This window comes from Vespa crabro, chromosome 19, assembly GCF_910589235.1.
Source record: "Vespa crabro chromosome 19, iyVesCrab1.2, whole genome shotgun sequence".
NCBI lineage: Eukaryota > Metazoa > Arthropoda > Insecta > Hymenoptera > Vespidae > Vespa > Vespa crabro.
In genome coordinates this window covers 414,511-435,652 of record NC_060973.1, presented here as the reverse complement: position 1 = coordinate 435,652, position 21,142 = coordinate 414,511, and the positions used below count along the sequence as shown (strand labels likewise).

Genomic DNA, 21,142 nt, shown 5'->3' with positions numbered 1-21,142 from the left:
ATGGTTGAGCTTCGATTAATTTAAACCCGTAATTTTTGTTATAAATTACAGGATCTCGCTTCCATGTCAATCATGATTTTGGTTATGTAACATTGGACATATTGAAAGTCATACCAGAAGATTCTGGAGTGTACACTTGTAAAGCTATTAATAAAAGCGGAGAAGCCGTTTCATCGATTTCTCTCAAAGTTAAAGCACGGTCTGCGATCGATGCTCAAAGTATACAACCGGATGCATGGCAAAAGATTCAACTGAAGGAAGCGGAAATGAATAAAGTACCAGAGATGTTCGTTGATACAACACCTCAACAAGCACCGGTATTCACGAAACATCTGGAAAGTTATGATAAGTTGGTCGAAGGACAACATGTTTATCTTGAAGCTCAAGTAGAGCCAAGAGCTGATCCTAATTTGCGAGTAGAATGGTTCAAAAATGGTATATCCCTACAAACTGGTACAAGGTTACGTAGTACCTTTGATTTTGGCTTAGTCACACTGTCCATCAACGGTCTAAGACCAGACGATTCAGCCATTTACACCTGCAAAGCTACAAATCTACTTGGAGAAGCAGTGTCTACGTGTAGCTTGAAAATTGTGGATCGCCACTGGCTTCTTGGTGATACTCTTCATCCGGACGCATTACCCAAAATTGATGCTCTTGAACAACCACAAATCGGTACTACCGAGCAACCAGAACCCGTGTACGAAGAGCCAGTTTTCATAACTCACTTGAACAATGTAGAATGTGTTGAAGGTGATAACGTTCACTTCGAGTGTAACGTGGAACCATCAAAGGATCCAACTATGAAAATTGAATGGTTCATGAATGGGAAGCCACTACCAACCGGTGCACGATTCAAGTCGACTTACGATTTTGGATATGTTGCACTCGATATTACGCATAGCTACGAAGAGGATTCAGGCATCGTGACGGTTAAGGCAACGAATTCCAAGGGAACAGCACAGACATCAGGTACCCTGAAATGCATCAGCAAACAAAGTATTTACCTGCAGACTCAACATCCGCAAGGTGAAGCTGGATTGGAAAAAGTTAAAGAAGCCGAGGACGCTTATCTATCGAAATATAGAAGACCGGATGATAAACCGGAACATGAATATCCGAAACCAATTTGGACCGTACCTCTTCAACCGGAATTCAAGTTAGGAGAATCTGAACCTCTTCATTTGGAAGGACAGGTCGAACCTAAGGATGATCCTGATTTGAAAATCGAATGGTATTTCAATGGTAAAGCTTTGGAGCATGGAGCTCGTTTTAAAATGACCAGCGACTTTGGATTTGTTACCTTGGATCTTACGGATGTTTACGATAGAGATTCTGGTATTTACACTTGTAAAGCATATAACAAAGCTGGAGAAGCGTTTACATCTACGACCGTATATTGTTCGACTAAAGAAAGTATTATCGAAAAATCTCAACATCCAAAGGGCAAGGAAGGTCTGGAAGCTATTCAAGACCTCGAGGAATCTCTGAAACGGCAGGATGGTGCTTTGCCTGAAAGCGAAGAGGGACATCCTCCCGTTTTCACCTCACAATTCGAGAACCTGACCAATCTATCGGAAGGTGAGATAGCTCATTTCGAGGCATCGCTTACACCAACCGGCGATCAGACTATGGTGGTTGAATGGTTCTATAATGGAAAATCATTAGAAGCTAGTCATCGTACTAGAACCGTTTACGCCTTTGGTATGGTCGTATTGGAAGTCCTTGGTACTAAAATTGAAGATTCGGGCACCTATTCTTGTAGAGCAACGAACAAATGGGGTAAAGCAGAGATAAGCGTTCAACTCGAATGCGTAGACAAGTCGAAGGGACAAAAACCAAAATTCACCACTCATATACAGTCCTTGGAAGGTCTTAAAGATGGACAATCGGTACATTTCGAGTGTACTCTTATTCCTGTGGGCGATCCACATATGAAGGTCGAATGGTTCCACAATGGACAGCCCCTTAGACACTCTTCTCGTTTCAAAATGGTTTCCGATTTTGGATTCGTCGTTATGGACATCGCTGGGGTTATGTCGCATGACACCGGAGAATACGTGTGCAAAGCTAGCAACAAATATGGCGAAGATTATACGAAAGCGACCATTAAATGTTTCGGAAAAAGTGGAGTATACCTAGATTCTCTTCAACCTGATTCTCTCGCTAGAATTCGCGAGCTTGAAAGCTACGGCGGTGAACAACCGACTACTCCAACTACTCCTGTTGCCGAACCACCCAAGTTCATCACGCAAATTGCAGACATAACAAAACTCGTGGAAGGACAATCTGCTCATTTCGAAGCCAGACTGACTCCTGTTAATGATCCAGACTTGAAAGTTGAATGGTATTACAATGGTAAAAAGCTACCTCACGGTCATCGTTATAGAACTTTCCATGACTTCGGTATCGTCATTCTCGACATACTTTATTGTTACGAAGAAAATTCCGGTGTATACGAATGCAGAGCCTTCAACAAGTACGGCGAAGATACGACTAAAGCGACATTGAAATGTTTTTCAAAATCCAGCCTTATTCTGGAATCCCAATTACCAAAAGGAATGGAAGGTGGTTTAGAGAAAATCCAAACCCTCGAGGACTCTATGATTCGTACTAGAGACGAGAAAACAGTTGAAGAACGTGGAAAAGCTCCAGTTTTTACTGTACCTTTAAGCAACATCGATGGTCTTCGGGAAGGAGAAAGTGCTCACTTTGAAGCCAGACTTACACCTACGGATGATCCAAGATTAAAGGTAAAATATATTTTCAAATATAATTTCAAATATAAGATATAAATATACTTTTTATTATTTAACTTTTATAATAAATAAAAACTGTGTTTATAGGTCGAATGGTTCTGGAACGGTAAACCGCTTCGAACAGGTTCACGCTTTCGAACATTCTGTGATTTCGGTTTCGTTATTTTGGAGATCTCACCAATTTACCCTGAAGATTCCGGAGAATATAGTTGTCGAGCAATTAACGATTACGGTGAAGCAGTAACCACTTGTACTATGAAGTGCACGGGAAAACGCAGTATAATTCTTGAATCACAATTGCCAAAAGGCATGGAGAGTACAATAGATAAGATAGCTGAACTCGAAGGTCTTGGAAACGAACCTGGGCAACCAAGTCCCGATGATGATACAGGAAAACCACCAGAATTCATCACTACTCCATCGGATTTAACGCTTGCAGAGAATTCCTTAGCTCATTTCGAATGCAGACTCGTACCTATCAACGATTCTAGCATGAGAGTTGAATGGTTCCATAATGGAAAGCCTCTTCTAGCTGGTACCAGAGTAAAAACCATTCATGATTTTGGTTTTGTCATTTTGGAAGTGGCCAATTGCTATCAACGAGATTCTGGCCTTTACACGTGTAAGGCAACCAATCGTCACGGAGAAGCTACGGTGTCCTGTAAGTTGCAAGTTCGTGGTCGTCAAGGTATTATTTTAGAACCACAATTGCCTAGCAATTTCAAGACCGGTACCGAAAGTATTCAAAAACTAGAAGAATCCCTCTACAAGAAAGATGAAATCCTTGCGGAAGAGGAAACTCCTAATCCACCGAGATTCATAGTTGAATTAAAAGATATCGAGGTCGAGGAATCTGGCCCAAGTCACTTCGATTGTAGAGTCGAACCGGTCGGTGATCCGACGATGCGCGTTGAATGGTACCACAATGGTCGACCTTTCGCAACTGGTTCTCGCGTACATCAAATTAATGACTTTGGATTTATTTCACTGGACATGTCTTATACGTATGCGAGAGACAGCGGCGAATACGTGTGCAGAGCTACGAATAAATGGGGTACTGCGACTACAAAAGCAACCATAACGTGTAAATGTACGTAAAAAATACATATTTTTATATTTAAAAGACACAAGATTTAAACTTCATACCGTCTATTTTCTATTTACAGCTAAAAAGACAATAGATTTCGATTCACAACTACCATCAGGTATGAGCGGTGAAAAATTAAAGGAGTTAGAACGTGGACCTATCAGCGAACCACCTGTCGAAGAAGCACCACGGGAACCTCCTCGTTTTATTACTCAAATTCAGTCGGCTACAGTCGACGAATCAGAACCAGTTAGGTTCGAGTGCCGAGTGGAACCAAAAGATGACCCTAATTTACGCATCGAATGGTATAGGAATGGAAAAATTATTCCTGCAGGGCATAGATATAGAACTGTATATGATATGGGCTTCGTATCCATGGACATTTTATATGTATATCCTGAAGATTCTGGTGAATACGTATGTAAGGCCATCAATGATCTTGGAGAAGATACCACTAAGGCATCTGTATCTTGCAAAAGTATGAAATCTTCTTTTTTTTTTTTTTTTTCTTTTCTTTTTTTTTCAGTTCATATTTATTAATAATCGTCAAAATATAATTACCTGTATAAAATCTTTCTTCAGAACTTCCAAGTATCATCCTCCAGAACCAGGTACCAAAAGGCATGAAGAAATCGGAAGCTTTGATGCAAATGGAAGCGACTATTAAAAAATATACATCCGAAGTTCATCTGACCGAAGATGATCTCTATGATGCCGATAAGAAACAACCACCGCGTTTCGTTACACAAATTCAGGATCAAACGGAACTTGTCGAAATGAACAGCACTAAATTCGAATGTCAATTGGCACCAGTAGGTGATCCAAATATGAAGGTTGAATGGTTCTTCAATGGCAAACCACTTCCACAAAAGAACAGATTTACACCGATATACGACTTCGGTTACGTTGCTATGAACTTTGGTTGGGTGTATCCGGAAGATAGCGGAGAGTATCTCTGCAGAGCGACTAACTTGTATGGAATGGATGAAACTAGAGCGATAATTCGAACCGCAGGAAAACCTGGTATCATTTACGAGTCTCAATTACCAAAGGGCATGAAGAGTATTGAAAAAATACGAGAAATGGAAGCCGCATGGCAGATGTAAGTTCTCATGAGAATAGATGTACTGTTTACTTCAATAATATTCGTTTGTATTTAATATCGATTGATTTCTTTTCATAGTGTTCCCGAAGAGGAGGGCGAAGAAGAAAAAGTACGTGCACCACCAGTGTTTGTGAGCAAACCAGAACCAGTTACCGTTGAAGAAGGCGATTGGTCCAGATTTTGCTGTCGCGTTACAGGCCACCCAAGACCACGAGTTATGTGGATACTCAATGGACACACTGTCGTTAATGTATGCATTTTTTCTTTTTTTTTTTCTCTTTTTTTTTTTTTTTTTTATTATTTTTGTCAATTGGTTAGATTGCGATATTATGATATTCTAGTCATACGGAGTGTTAATATCGTGTTGCAGGGATCGCGTTACAAATTAACCTACGACGGCATGTATCATCTTGATATACCAAAGACTAGACAGTACGATCATGGAAAGGTCGAAGTAATCGCAAGAAGTTCCGTTGGGGAATCACGTACAGAAACTTTCTTAACGGTTAAGCAGCGAAGCGACGACTATCGTGGGGTATTGAAGAATTCACCTAGACGTAAGTTGTCACACTCTTACAGTGGAAACACTCTTACAAATATGCAATATTGCATTCTTTGTCTTATCAGTATTTTTATATGAAAACTATATTTTGATATTTTGTTTTTCTCTACGATTATTATTATTCGTTATGTCGTTTGTCCGAGGAAGCTTTCGACAAAGAATGCATGTAGCAAACTGAACAATACTTAGCATATCGAACAATAATACAACACGCAAATGCAATAGATGCAAACCTTGCACGCGATCAATAAAAAATGATCGCAACAGAAAGGTACAATGCGTACAATCGCAACACAGTACATAAATATATCGATACGACACATACATTTTTCTCTCAATCGAGCACAAAAGACACTTGAGACAATTGGAACACAGTCAAGCCTAGCTCTCTCCTATTCCCATTCCGATTCATCATATTTCCTAATCTGTATGACAAACCTCGCCACCTTCACGCTACCAGCTTCTTCTATTTCTTTGGGCTTTGGAAATCGGACGAGAATTTCGAGCAATGACACCTTCGAATTACGCATAACGCGAAGGATAAACGCAATTCAGGTATGATAAGTCATGGATAGAGCATTCGTATTATTTATTTATTACCACTACACAGATTATGTTTCACGAATGTGCGTGATGTTACAGAAAATATAACACGGAGAAAAGTATGTCAGCCGTATTTTTCTCCGCGTTTTCCACCAATCTACGTTACACTGGAGAAGACGGTTTTTTTTAGCTCTAATCAAATCATCCCTTTTTCGATCATTACGTAAATTTATTTACGTTTTATTTATAAATTCGCGTATTTTGGCAAAATATTTTTTTCTAATCATGTTCAAGCAGAGCTCCGTATTCCTCAGTGTGTCCAATTATCGTGTTCTCTCTAATTTCATTTTTATTATTTTAGATTTAGTTCTATGCTCACATGTGTTTTATTTTTACTTTGCTAAAATTGATTCCTCGTTGGTCCATCTCCTAAAAAACTATCTAATAACGTTAAATTCAAATCCATTTTTCTTTCTCTACATGTTCTTATTACGTGTCTCAATAATGTGTTCAATGAATGGTGGTACGAATTACGTATATATTTAATTAACGAAAATTGCACTTTCACTTTCCATGATACGCCTTTGGGAAATCGAGGTCACGAAACCTTCACTCAAGACGAAGGATACAGAATGATCGATTTAAGTGTACGATGTTATTGACGTTATTAAAAATGCAAAAAAGAAAGAAAAGAAAAAAAGAAAGAAAAGAAAAAAAAGAAAGAAAGAAAGAAAGATTTTGCTCAAATTGTGTTAACCATGTATTCTAACTTGAATGAACTTTTGAATGTCCACCTATGTCTCCGATTATTTCGAATTTGAAATATTTGTTTCCTACCTACATTGGAAACATAGAAATGTGTTGCATCGCCAATGAAGTACTGTGTCGTATTTATTCTGATTTTCTCGATAAACCCGATGAATCACTCGTAGAGATACAACGTTATTTGATGAAAAAAAAAAAAAAAAAACAAACAAAAAGGCGTTAATTATGTTTATAAATCTTCAACGGAAAAAAACTAAATAGATCATCGCTATCCGAATTTAAAGCAAAGAATGCGTTGTATCTGCGAGAGTTATCGGTACCATCAACGAGACGAAGCTACAATTATTTAATCGGCATACGTTGTCGTTTTTGCGACAACGTAAGAACGAAGGTCTAACCTATTTCTTCCCTAGCTTGGTACGATTATGGGCTAACCCAATACCAGTCGGAGAGACAGAACACAGAACTCGAGCGTGTGTTCGAGGAACGTCACCAAACCGTTTCTCAAGGCATTGAGATTGCGACCGAACATCTTGGGCAAAAGGTCTTTAAAGAACCTGAAGCCGAATGGCAGAAATCGGTAAAGAACAAAAAGAACGAGGACTATTATCAAAAGTTGATGAGCTTGGAAGAGGAGCAAGTGTTGAAGGAATCTAGATTGAGAGAAACTTCCCATCAGTTCGCCATTCCTGGTGACAAAGTGGTATCTCATTCCGTGGCTAAAGGAATGGCTCAGAAATATCAGGAAAGTCTGTAAGTATAATCGAAAGTTTTTCGTCAAATTCTTCGACCTCTCTTTTCTGAATGTTTCTAACAATGAAACAAATTTTTTGATTACTCCAGAGAAACGCAAGACACGAAAATACAAGAAACAACTCAAGTGACACCACCACCACCACCACAACCTAAATTCGCGAAAAAGCCGCATGTAACTGAGGTAGATATCGACACTGAGCGTTTAAAGGGCACAGGAAGACCTCCCCCGGAACCTTCTGAATCTTTGGTTCATGGACGGGAGGTTCACGTGGCAAAACAAAAACAGACCCAGAAAGAGGTAAAGGGTGACTTAGAAATAACAAGGAAAATAACAGCTACTGAAACGACGGAAGTCGAGCACAAGGCCAAGACACAAGAACGCGTGGTCCAAGGACAAATGAAACCGGCGAAACCGCCAGTTTTCACGAAGAAGATTCAACCATGCAGAGCCTTTGAACAAGAACAAGCGAGATTCGAGGTCGAATTCGATGGAGATCCATTACCAACCATAAAATGGTACAGAGAAGACTTCCCGATCCAGAACTCACCGGATCTTCAAATCTACACGTTCAGCACCAAGTCGGTTTTAATTATTCGTCAGGTCTTCATGGAAGATTCTGCAGTGTTTTCCGTTATCGCTGAAAATCGTGGAGGCAAAGCTAAATGCAGTGCCAATCTCGTTGTCGAGGAACGTAGAAGACAACCTGGAAGAGGTGGAGTCGTACCACCTAGTTTTCTATCTACCATACAAAATACTTCGGTAACAACTGGACAATTGGCCCGTTTTGATGCCAAAGTCACTGGCACCAAACCTTTGGACGTTTACTGGTTGAAGGTTATTATCGGCAATTTAATTTTAATTGTTTTTTATATGAAGGAAGAAACAATTATTTGATAATTTTATTTGTTTTTTTTTTTTTTTCTTAGAACGGCAAAAAAGTGACGGCTGATATCCGTTACAAAACTTTGGAAGAGGATAACATTTACACTCTTCTTATTTTGGAAACTATACCAGATGATTCAGGTAAATACGAATGCGTTGCTATCAACAGTGCCGGCGAGGCACGTTGCGACGCCGAATGCACGGTTCGTGGACCTCAGTCCCCAACAAAGACCGCAAAACCAACAACGCCTGGTGTAGAGAAGGCACCTTCTGTTCTGGAACCTCTTAAAGATCAAACGATTAAAGAAGGAACGTCCGTAGCGTTCGCTTGCAAAATAACAGGAAAGCCTGTACCTACTGTTCAATGGAAGAAAGGCGATAAGGTAAATTCAAGTAAAATAAATGTAATTTTTTTAAGAATTTTTTAAGGACATTCGAATGTATATTTTGACATTTATAGGTTATCAAGCCATCAAAGTATTTCCAAATGCAAAAAGATGGTGATCTTTGTACTTTGAAAATCACAGAGGCCTTTCCCGAGGACGAAGGTGTTTATAAATGTATTGCCAAAAATCCTGCCGGCGATGTTACTACTTCAGCAAATTTGAGAGTTCTTGGTAAGATCATTGAAGAAGAAATGAATTAAGTTTACATCAATATAGAAAATATGGAAGATACAGAAAATTTTAAATACATATACTTTCGTTTAGCCCCAGATGCGGCTGATGTTTTGCCAAAATTATCGCCGCTGAAAGATCAAATAGTTTCGGAGGGACAACCAGCACAATTTAAAACTCAGGTTACTCCAGCGAAACCAAAGCCAACGATTCAATGGTACAGGGAAGGTGCCCTTATACCACAGTCGCCCGATTTTCAGGTAAGATCTATTGAGATCTCTATTCACCTTTTATTTGTCGATTTTTTATTTACGAGATTATCAACAATATCAAATCAGTAGGCTAACGAAAAAACGTTGTTACGTTTCCAGATGATTCACGAGGGCAACAATGCTGTACTGTTAATTGCAACAACTTACGAAGAGGACACTGGCACTTTCAGCTGCAGAGCTACGACCTCAGCCGGTACCGTAGAAACCTCTGCGAAACTCATCGTCAAAAGTAAGAACTGAAAAAAAGTACAAATTCAATTGCTAACACGAAACGCGATTGGATTGACGAAAACGTACCTCTAGAGAACTGCCAAAGAAATCCATATGACAAGTGAGATGATAGAATCGTAGTCTTGCGTGATTAATCTTTGATAAAATATACTCATGTAGGATTCTCCTTATTCTCTCGGTTGATCGTGCTATTGTCTTAAATGCAATATGGATTTCTATGTGCGTCACGATCCATGAAATGGTATCGTGCGTATATTTCTTTTTTCGCTTTTTACTGCGTTATTCTAAAACCATATAACCCATTCTCCTTTTGAACCCTCCACACGAGTCCGTAAATACTCTTCTCATCCCTTATCCATTTAATTAAAATTCTCGCACAATCCGGGGAGTTCATACTAACTCGTCGTGTTTGAAAGTAGACGAGCGAGTGAAACGAGCTAAGTGGCAAATGATTAAAATGGAGGTTACGATGAATTGTTTATCTTTTTTTTTTTTATTTTTTATTTTTTTTTTTCTATTTTCTTTCTCAAGTCTGACCAATTAGAAACAAAAGAAAGAAAAGGAAAAAAAAAAAACGGAGAATTGTTTTCAAACGGAGAAGGTATCGCGAAGATGGTGCTTAGAAAAAGGATGAGACGAAACGTGCAAAGGATTGTAGCAAAGAATTCCAAATATTTTGATTTTTTTCTTTGACAGGACGAACGTAGGGTGAAAAAAGGTGTTAATTAACGAGCGAGACTCACCCTACGTACGTCTTCGTGTCCTATGTTAAAAAAATAAAAAGGAAAGTAAACGAAACAAAAAAATGAAAAGAAAGATGACTTGTATAGGTGGTGCTTCGAACTGTCGATAGATCGATAGAATCTAAATACTATACTTTGTAAATATGAAAAATGATAAATATACAGAGAAAGATGGAAGGAATTGGAAGGATCAGAAGAATGGGAAGGAAAATATATGTTAAGTAACGTCGAAAATAACGTCGATGAAAACAACGTTGAATTATAATAAACTCGTTTACTCGTTCGATGTAGCATCTTGTCAATGTTTCTCAACTTAGATACATATAATGTTAGAAGATAATTATACGTATATAGACATAGAAATGTGTAAATCGTTTTTTCGTTCGTGCGATAAACATCACTAAGCAAGAATAACTACAATCGCGCTAATGATGAAAACCCCGCCCTCCCTCAAAAAAAGAACAAAAGAAAAAAAAAAAAAAAGAAAAAAAAAAAAAAAGAATTGAAAGCGTTTCTCTATGCACTCCGTTGTCAAGTTATTAGCTAACATTTTACTAATCGATTATTTATTATTGTACAATGGAAAAGTCTAATAAAAACGAATTGAAAATACGTCCACGTCTGGTTTGTTATCGATTCGGCGGACGTTGCCGCTAGACCAATGTATAAATTAATTAAGGAAATTAACGCGATTAAGAGAGCGATAAAGCGCATTTTAATCAGAGAAAGGAAAAAAAGATAAAGTTACACAGCGCGTTTTTTTCGTCGTGTATATACACGAAATATAACGTAAGCGGGGGTGGGTGGGTGGGGGGGGGGGGAGGAGAAAAAAGCAGGCGTGGTACGCGGACCGTAAGAAAAATAAAAAGGGGAGAAAATAGAATAGAAACAACATAATTTAGTTCCAATAGGTAATTCCAGTTTATCATAGCTTATGACAGAGAAAGAAAAGTGATTAGTTTATTTCAGAGAACAGCTTGTAAAATTGTTCTTAAGATTTTCAGGATTATTCGAATCGTGAAAATGTACGGCCATATTGGAACGTTCGTTAGAAGAGAATTTTAACATTCTAAGTATCGGCTTTCCCCCGGTAGCTAGTTTAACGAGCGTGAAGAGAGCTCGCCTTAAGATAAAACGTATTTTCCTCAGTAGTTTCTACTCTTTCGGTCGTTTCAAAAGGAGAGGCAAGCGGACACGTCAGTGCCGTGTGCACACCCTCCTAGGCCCTCTTCTTCGGCTATTTCTGACCACGTGACGTGTATTACATTACCTAACTATATTTGGCCACCGATACGAAACTCTACGAAGACTCTGTAAATTCATGAGAGCTCTCCTGCTCTAGCACTCGCCTGCTTTTTCTCTCTAACATATCTATAACGGATTATATATCTGACTTTGGCTACGTCTAGCCAAATCATATTTCTATCTTCTATCAGCTACGAATCGCCGATCTTTACAAAAAGATATCTTCTTGCGAAGGCAATGTTACGGATCTAATGGTATGCAAGTATTTCAGTTGGATATGTAATCCGTTCGTCTTGCGTTTCAATGCTTGGAATATTAGCCGGATATAACGCATTGCCATGTACCGTGAATGGAACGACATCGTTCTCTTTCGCATTCCTTCATGCAACGTTCTATTTCTTATTCTAAATAAAAAAAAAAAAAAAAAAAAACAGAAAAAAAAAGATAAGGAAAGAAACATCCAAAGAGAATATTCTCAAAAGGAACGATCAATTTCATTGACAAATTTCTAATATATCGCAAGAGAAAGCTGCGAAGCTCTAAATATTTTCAAACTAATGCGGGCCAGAATTCGAAAGAAGAAAGTCGAAATTTTTCTATCGACGACCTTGAAACGGCAACCACCTGAAAAACAAAATATGTGCCAAGATTTTGTATTCGTCAACGTAAAGAAAAGTAATAACAACTCGATGATGAATCATCTCATCGAGGACCTTATTTTCTTCATCTTCGTGTCTTCGTGTCTTCGATCTCCAAGCACCATCGGCAACGGACGCGCTATGGGAGGGAGCAGGCCGACGAAGCAGACTATTTCGGCTCTACCAGCTGTCAGTGATTCAACGTAGCCAGAAATAATACGGGAGAGCGCGTGTCAGCGTACTCTGCGGGAGCAAATTATTTCTGGTTAGACATTAGTACGCATTCGAGGAATCTCTCTTTGCCTACCTCGAGGAGGTCCTTAGATGATGATATTATGATTCGTATTTTCGAGAACCTCTTAACGAGGAAATAACGAGAAATCAATTCAATCTAAAGCGTATATTACTTCTCTAATATTATAAATCGACAAATTCGTTATAAACATAATTCGATAATTCGAATAAAACATGATTATTAAATTGATTATTTAGTAATTAATAGAATAAAATAGAAAAATACGATGATATCATAAAACAGAAAGTTTCAAGTGGGTGTTGAGACAAGGATAACAGGGTCAGGGGCAACGACGCACTGCTAGACGTTGACTGCTGACTTTATTTTTATTTTTATACATGACCACTCCAATCGTAAATGATTCATCCAATAAATATCATGTGTCACACGGTAGAATATAGTAGATCACTGCCCCCGTTCACGGAATTCGCGAAACGAGACGCGTTAGAGGCGCTTCATCGTTTAATCGCTTTAACGACAATATATCAAACAATGTTTTTTGAAAGAAAAATAAAAGAAGTATGAAATGATAAGCACTGACCACGTATATTACAATTTTTTGGATAACCAAACGATTCGTCAACTTTCTGTTAACAAACTCTGACAATCAGAGAAATTGCGATCACTTTTATATATTATTCCGTATAGCACCACGTTGTATAAGAGCACGAAATTCGTCTCAAAATCGATGCACTATCTTCGCAACGGTTTCTCACAAAACAAGAACAGACGTGTCCAGTTCAATTACGGCCGTACTTCGATCAAACCGAGTACGAAAAAAAAAAAAAAAGAAGAAATAAATGACGTGCGGTTTGATCGAAGACGGCCAAAGCTGTCAAAACTGTCACAATTGTTTTTCATTCACACTTAAACACAATACACTCGTTGATATTATTAACGAAGCACAATTTTAAACACATACACACACAGAGAACACCTTAAAAAAGTATCAAAAAGAAATTTAAAAGAGTGTATAAAGCGAGCGTAAAAAGAATAGGCATTAAAAATCGTTATTCTTTTTCTTCTTATCCTTGCGAGTGTTCTTACGCTTCTTCATCTTCGCCTTCCAGTAGATGACTATTAAGGGTAGCCTAATGTTGGAGGCAGAGGTGTGCGTAAGACGTCATCGTACGTCGGATCTCCCCACTACTATTTCTCAGATTTGTCCAACCTTCGGATCTTGCAAACATCGCTTATGCATCATGACTACCTCCCACCACTTTCACTTCTGTCACTTTTATTTCTTTGTTGTAGCCGAAGAAACATAATCTATTCGTTCCTTATTTTCCCTACTCCTATTCGTTCTTACCTTCGCTTTAAAACGCTGCATCATCTTACTTTATCGTTTTCACCTTTAGATCAATGGTGTACGATACTTGTTTGAAGTATTTTAATTAAAATCTGGTGGTCGAAGGTCGACATTTTGGCGATTTGCCTTGATCTCTCTTTCTTTCTCTCTCTCTCTCTCTCTCTCTCTCTCTCTCTCTCTCTCTCTCTCTTGCGTACTTAATTTGGCTCAATACCTTGCTCCTGGTGTCCAAAATTACAATGCATGACTTTTCGAACGTATTCGTTCTTTTATCTGCGTGTTAATTTGAGAACACATAAAGTTACAAAATATTATACTGCAGAGGAATGATTTCATCGTTAGCCAAAATTTTTCATTTATATTCCGTTTTTATATGCTTTGTGTTGTTAAATAAAACTTTGACGCATAATATAAATATTATTATTTAAAGCTATGATTAGCATTGCAAATTTTTTGTTGAAAATGCATCAGTGTGCTAAGAGTGTTGAATCTTCAATCGTTTACTCGAAACACAATCATGAATTGACTCTGACCTTTCAGAACGGAAAGGGACTTATTACGAGGTCCCTGCCGAATCGGGCCCAGGTTTAAAAGCTGGGGAGAAAATTTTTGATGGTCTAGAAAAAGGGAAGGATGTAATATTGAAACCATTGCTTCTGGATGAAGAGGGTTTACCTCTTCAACCCGGAGATGAATCATTACCTTGGCGAAGAGGTCGAGTAAGTCATCGACCTCGACCTACGAATGTTACTCCCTGGAGGAGGGAAAAACCAAAATCTAGAGATGTATCATTGGACAAATTAGAATCGGTTGAGAGTAAAAAGAAACCTTGGACGGAAGAACAAATCGTCTTGAAAAAGACCCCACAAACAACGCGTGACATTCCGAAAGAAAAATTGGAACAAGTCGAACTCAAGCCTACGAAGATTGATAAAATAGAGATAAGACGACCTAGTCAGGAAACGATAACATTGAAACCAGTAACCAAAGATGTAACGTTAATTAGAAAAGAGATCTCTGACACTTCATATGCCGATGAAGTTTCAAAAGATGTGTACGTTGAGGAAGAAGATGCTAAACGTTTAAAACTATCACGCAGGGTGGATGAATCGGTTCTCAGGAAAGACGAAGAAAAACCTAAGCCATGGACCGAAGAAAAAATTACTCTTAAGAAAAGCGAACCTGTTAAAAAGCCAGTTTCGAAGGAAACGATTGAAATCGAATTAAAGCCAGCTAAAACGGAAAAGACAGTTATGAAGAAAGATGATAAAGTCGAATACGTGGAACAAGAAGACACCACACTTTTAGATGTATCTAAGATATCCGAAGAGAAGAGAATTACGAAAGAAAAAATTGTTGCTGAAAAAGTAGAAGAAGCTAAACCTTGGACGGAAGAAAAAGTTACTTTAAAGAAAGCTAAGGTCGAAAGAAAAGCATTAATCAAAGAAACACCAGAAACTGTTGAACTTAAACCGACTAAACCTGTTAAAACGGAAGTGCAGAAATCAATACTCGAAGAAGTTGATCTCAAGCCAGTCACTAAAACGACTACAGAAATAACTACTAAGGAAGACATTCGAAAGGATGAATATCGTGATGAAGAGAGTATCAAATTACTTCGCGTATCTACTGACGTAAAAGAAACAAAAAAAATAGATAAGGAAGAAGTTGAAGGTAAACCTTGGACCGAAGAAAAAATCACGTTGAAAAAAGCAAGACCAGATAAAAAAGACATTCCTAAAGAGGAAGTCGAAAAGGTCGATTTGAAGTCTCCGAAAAAGGAAACGATTGATATCAAGAAACCAAGCATAAAAGATAAAACAATCGAAAAGAAATTAACAACAGAAGAAACTGGTCCATATACCGAGGAAGAGGATGCAACAAGATTGACTGTCACTTCTGATACGAAAATCAGTGTTCAAACTGAATCTAAAATTAAAAAGACAGATAAAATACCTCAGGTAGCCGAAACGAAGCCTTGGACGGAAGAAAGGGTAACATTAAAGAAGACAAAGGTAGACAAAAAGGAAGTAATAAAAGAAACCCTCGAAGAAGTTCCATTAAAATCAATAAAGCCAGAAAAGAAGGAAACGACAGAGAAAATCACGAAAACGATAGAAGACAAAACTACAGAATATGTCGAAGAGCGGGAAGACAGCAAATTTTTAAATATTCAAAAAGATACTACGGTAGAACAATATAAAACTGAAAAAGCTGTACCGTGGTCAAGGGGTATTAAAAAATCAAAAGAAAAGATGCCATTCGAGGAAAAAGAAGATATAACTACTCTTCAAATTGACAGAGACATAGAAAGTGTAAAGAAGGAAGTTAAGGAAGAAACGCCAGTACCATGGATAAGAGGAAAGAAACCATTAGACAAAGCACCTTACGTTGAAGAAGAAGATCATACTAAAATAACAACTGATAAGATAGAAGAGACTGAACAAGTCACTCAAAAAGAGACGGCTGTTCCATGGATTCGAGGTAAAAAGCCAAAGAAGGAAGATGTACCTAAAGAGCAGGAAAGTCCTAGCGAGGAAATATCTCAAGTTCCTTGGCTCCGTGATAAAAAATTGAGTCGTACAATTGCAAAGAAAAAAGAAGTGGAGGAAGAAAAAGTACAGGAGGAAGTAATATTGAAACCTGTTATACGACAAAAGCCAGAAGAAAAAGAAGAAGAAAAGAAACAGCCAAAAAAGAAAACAGAAATTACCATGCCAATTAGACCTCAGGAAACTCTCGAGGAAGCACCTCTGGATTCTTCTAGTGCGCCTTGGCGTCGTACAGTAAAAACAAAACCTCTTGTACCGGAATTACCGGAAACTGAACAGATTCCTTCAAAAGTAGAAGAAACGAAACAAATAATTAGAAAAGACGAACAGGTAATCGAAGACTTTAGAACGTTAAGCTTAAAACCTACTAGACGTAGTAGCCGACCACTTGAACAAGAGGAAATGGAGAAACCAACGCTTAAGCCCGTCGCTCCAATTTCGCAAGAACAATTGAAACCAGAAAGATCGGAACAGCTTGTAAATGGAGAAAAGATCGAAGAAAAGACCGAGCTTCCTTGGAGGCGTGGAAGAAAACTTTCGACAAAAATAATACCAGACAGTAAACCTGAAATTGAAATTCCAGTTGAACACATTCCTAAAGAGCAAGACAAAGAAACATTAAAAACTGAAACGAGGAAGCAAATTGAAGAAATTCCAGATAAGACAAAGATTACGTTGGTCACGAAACGAAAGGTCCCAGAAGAGGTTAAACCAGAGGAAGCGACATTGAAACCTGTTAAAAGAATTCCCAAAGAAGAAGAAACAAAAGAGGAAATAACTTTGAAGCCTATAGGCAGGAAAAAACCAGAAGAAAAAGCACCAGAAGAAGTTAAACTTAAACCTGTGAGAAAGGAAAAGGTCCCTGAAGAGGTGAAACCAGAGGAAGTGACATTGAAACCTGTTAAACGAATTCCCAAAGAAGAAGAAACAAAAGAAGAGATAACTTTAAAACCTATAGACAGGAAAAAACCAGAAGTAGAGGCTCCAGAAGAAGTTAAACTTAAACCTGTGAGAAAGGAAATGGTTCCAGAGGAGATTAAACCAGAGAAAGTTAAATTGAAACCGGTCAGAAAAGAAAAGGTCCCAGAAGAGGTGAAACCAGAGGAAGTTAAATTGAAACCTGTTAAACGAATTCCCAAAGAGGAAGAAACAAAAGAAGAGATAACTTTAAAACCTATAGACAGGAAAAAACCAGAAGTAGAGGCTCCAGAAGAAGTTAAACTTAAACCTGTGAGAAAGGAAAAGGTCCCAGAAGAGGTGAAACCAGAGGAAGTGACATTGAAACCTGTTAAACGAATTCCCAAAGAAGAAGAAACAAAAGAGGAAATAACTTTGAAGCCTATAGACAGGAAAAAACCAGAAGAAAAAGCACCAGAAGAAGTTAAACTTAAACCTGTGAGGAAGGAAAAGGTCCCAGAAGAGGTGAAACCAGAGGAAGTGACATTGAAACCTGTTAAACGAATTCCCAAAGAGGAAGAAACAAAAGAGGAAATAACTTTGAAGCCTATAGACAGGAAAAAACCAGAAGAAAAAGCACCAGAAGAAGTTAAACTTAAACCTGTGAGGAAGGAAAAGGTCTCAGAAGAGGTGAAACCAGAGGAAGTGACATTGAAACCTGTTAAACGAATTCCCAAAGAAGAAGAAACAAAAGAGGAAATAACTTTGAAGCCTATAGACAGGAAAAAACCAGAAGAAAAAGCACCAGAAGAAGTTAAACTTAAACCTGTGAGAAAAGAAATAGTTCCAGAGGAGATTAAACCAGAGGAAGTTAAATTGAAACCGGTGAGAAAAGAAAAGGTCCCAGAAGAGATGAAACCAGAGGAAGTTAAATTGAAACCTGTTAAACGAATTCCCAAAGAGGAAGAAACAAAAGAAGAGATAACTTTAAAACCTATAGACAGGAAAAAACCAGAAATAGAGGCTCCAGAAGAAGTTAAACTTAAACCTGTGAGAAAGGAAAAGGTCCCAGAAGAGGTGAAACCAGAGGAAGTGACATTGAAACCTGTTAAACGAATTCCCAAAGAAGAAGAAACAAAAGAGGAAATAACTTTGAAGCCTATAGACAGGAAAAAACCAGAAGAAAAAGCACCAGAAGAAGTTAAACTTAAACCTGTGAGAAAAGAAATGGTTCCAGAGGAGATTAAACCAGAGGAAGTTAAATTGAAACCGGTCAGAAAAGAAAAGGTCCCAGAAGAGATGAAACCAGAGGAAGTTAAATTGAAACCTGTTAAACGAATTCCCAAAGAGGAAGAAACAAAAGAAGAGATAACTTTAAAACCTATAGACAGGAAAAAACCAGAAATAGAGGCTCCAGAAGAAGTTAAACTTAAACCTGTGAGAAAGGAAAAGGTCCCTGAAGAGGTGAAACCAGAGGAAGTGACATTGAAACCTGTTAAACGAATTCCCAAAGAGGAAGAAACAAAAGAAGAGATAACTTTAAAACCAATAGACAGGAAAAAACCAGAAGAAAAAGCACCAGAAGAAGTTAAACTTAAACCTGTAAGAAAAGAAATGGTTCCAGAGGAGATTAAACCAGAGGAAGTTAAATTGAAACCGGTCAGAAAAGAAAAGGTCCCAGAAGAGGTGAAACCAGAGGAAGTTAAATTGAAACCTGTTAAACGAATTCCCAAAGAGGAAGAAACAAAAGAAGAGATAACTTTAAAACCTATAGACAGGAAAAAACCAGAAATAGAGGCTCCAGAAGAAGTTAAACTTAAACCTGTGAGAAAGGAAAAGGTCCCTGAAGAGGTGAAACCAGAGGAAGTGACATTGAAACCTGTTAAACGAATTCCCAAAGAGGAAGAAACAAAAGAAGAGATAACTTTAAAACCAATAGACAGGAAAAAACCAGAAGAAAAAGCACCAGAAGAAGTTAAACTTAAACCTGTAAGAAAAGAAATGGTTCCAGAGGAGATTAAACCAGAGGAAGTTAAATTGAAACCGGTCAGAAAAGAAAAGGTCCCAGAAGAGGTGGAACCAGAGGAAGTTAAATTGAAACCTGTTAAACGAATTCCCAAAGAGGAAGAAACAAAAGAAGAGATAACTTTAAAACCTATAGACAGGAAAAAACCAGAAATAGAGGCTCCAGAAGAAGTTAAACTTAAACCTGTGAGAAAGGAAAAGGTCCCTGAAGAGGTGAAACCAGAGGAAGTGACATTGAAACCTGTTAAACGAATTCCCAAAGAGGAAGAAACAAAAGAAGAGATAACTTTAAAACCAATAGACAGGAAAAAAGCAGAAGAAAAAGTACCAGAAGAAGTTAAACTTAAACCTGTGAGGAAGGAAAAGGTTCCAGAGGAAGTTAAACCAGAGGAAGTTAAACTGAAACCTGTTAAACGAATTCCTAAAGATGAAGAAACGAAGGAAGAGATAACATTGAAGCCTATAGAGAAGAAGGAAGCTAAAGTAGAAGTACCAGAAGAGGTAAAGTTGAAACCTCTCATAAAAGAAAAGAAATCCGAAGTAGCCAAGCCTGACGAGATTATTCCTGTCGCTGTTGTTGAAAAACCTGATGAAGAGAAACCAGATGAAATTAGTATTTTACCCTGGCGACGGACTCGTAAAGCGAAGAAAGTGGTTGATTTTAAAGAAGAGGTTACTGTAGTACCAATTGATCAAGAACAGATGATAACAGAAATACACGAAGAAAAAGAAATATCTGAATTGAAAGAAGCAACTGTAATTGAAGAAAGAGAAGTCATAATGCCTAAACCACTTCCTGAAAAGGTTACGGAAGTATCAGAAGAAAAGAAAATAGAAGTTACTGAGAAAAAGGTAATGCCATGGCGAAAAGCTAGGAAACCTGAGAAGAAAACCGAAGAGATTCTACAGGTCGAACAAATACGAGAGGAGAAAAAGGAAGATGTAGACGTTGTTGAAAAGACTGAAATTTCCTGGAGAAAAATAAAACGGAAACCAGAGGAAACAAAAAAAGATGAAAAATCGTTGGATATTATTGAAAAGGTCATCGAAAGTGTAGAAGATGTAACGAAGAAATTGAAACCTGAAGAACAAAAACCAATTATGAAAGCCGTAGAAAGAGAAGATGTGGTAGAGGAAGTAACTGTTGAGACGATAAAGATGAAACCAGAAAAGAAAGAGAAATCTAAAACAGAACCAATAAAATTAGAAGTAGCTCCTGAGAAACCCGAAGAAACGGAAGAAATTAGCACCGATTTGGTATTGAAGAAGCCTAAGAAGAAAGATAAACCTAAAGAAGATATTACTCCTGTAATTGTCGAGGAGAAGCAAGTAATTGCAGAAGACATTGTTACTTCTGTTCAAGATTTCCAAATAACTCGTAAAGAAAAGATAATCAAAACCGATAAGAAACCGGAAGAAATTGTCCAAGATGATTACAAAGTCGAAAAAGTAATTCAGGAACGTGTTACAGAAGAAACTAAGCGAAGACGTAGACAACATACACAAGTCGATATACCAATTATAGATAAAGATAAAACAATTGCGCCAAGGTTCATCCAGAAGCTACAACCAATTGTTGCGGAACTTGAACAACCCGCTAAATTTACGTGCACCGTTGTTGGTAATCCAGTCCCCGAAATTTCTTGGTATAGAAATGAGCAAGAACTTCATGCAAGTGAAAAATATATTATGACGATATTTGAAACAACGGCTACTTTGGAAATTACCAAGGTGAAAGAAGAAGATGCAGGAATGTATTCTTGCAGAGCATCGAATCCGGCAGGAGTTGCAACGTCTACAGTGAATCTCGTTATCTTTGGTAGTAATATTATCAAAGATGGTGTGATTTGTGTATTTT

General features: G+C 37.9%; 1 protein-coding gene across 14 annotated transcripts in view; it reads left to right on the top strand.

Annotated features, from left to right (window-relative positions):
• Nucleotides 1-21,142, top strand: part of LOC124430547 (titin) — an 87,414-nt gene that overhangs the window by 21,505 nt on the left and 44,767 nt on the right. For all 14 annotated transcript variants that reach the window (XM_046977291.1, XM_046977296.1, XM_046977297.1 and 11 more), the window contains 13 exons: nt 52-2,753; nt 2,847-3,849; nt 3,926-4,324; nt 4,429-4,948; nt 5,030-5,201; nt 5,322-5,508; nt 7,235-7,574; nt 7,665-8,412; nt 8,505-8,843; nt 8,921-9,077; nt 9,171-9,337; nt 9,449-9,578; nt 14,351-21,103. In XM_046977291.1, coding sequence (XP_046833247.1) covers nt 52-2,753; nt 2,847-3,849; nt 3,926-4,324; nt 4,429-4,948; nt 5,030-5,201; nt 5,322-5,508; nt 7,235-7,574; nt 7,665-8,412; nt 8,505-8,843; nt 8,921-9,077; nt 9,171-9,337; nt 9,449-9,578; nt 14,351-21,103 — 13,617 coding nt within the window. The remainder of the gene's footprint in view (nt 1-51; nt 2,754-2,846; nt 3,850-3,925; nt 4,325-4,428; nt 4,949-5,029; nt 5,202-5,321; nt 5,509-7,234; nt 7,575-7,664; nt 8,413-8,504; nt 8,844-8,920; nt 9,078-9,170; nt 9,338-9,448; nt 9,579-14,350; nt 21,104-21,142) is intronic.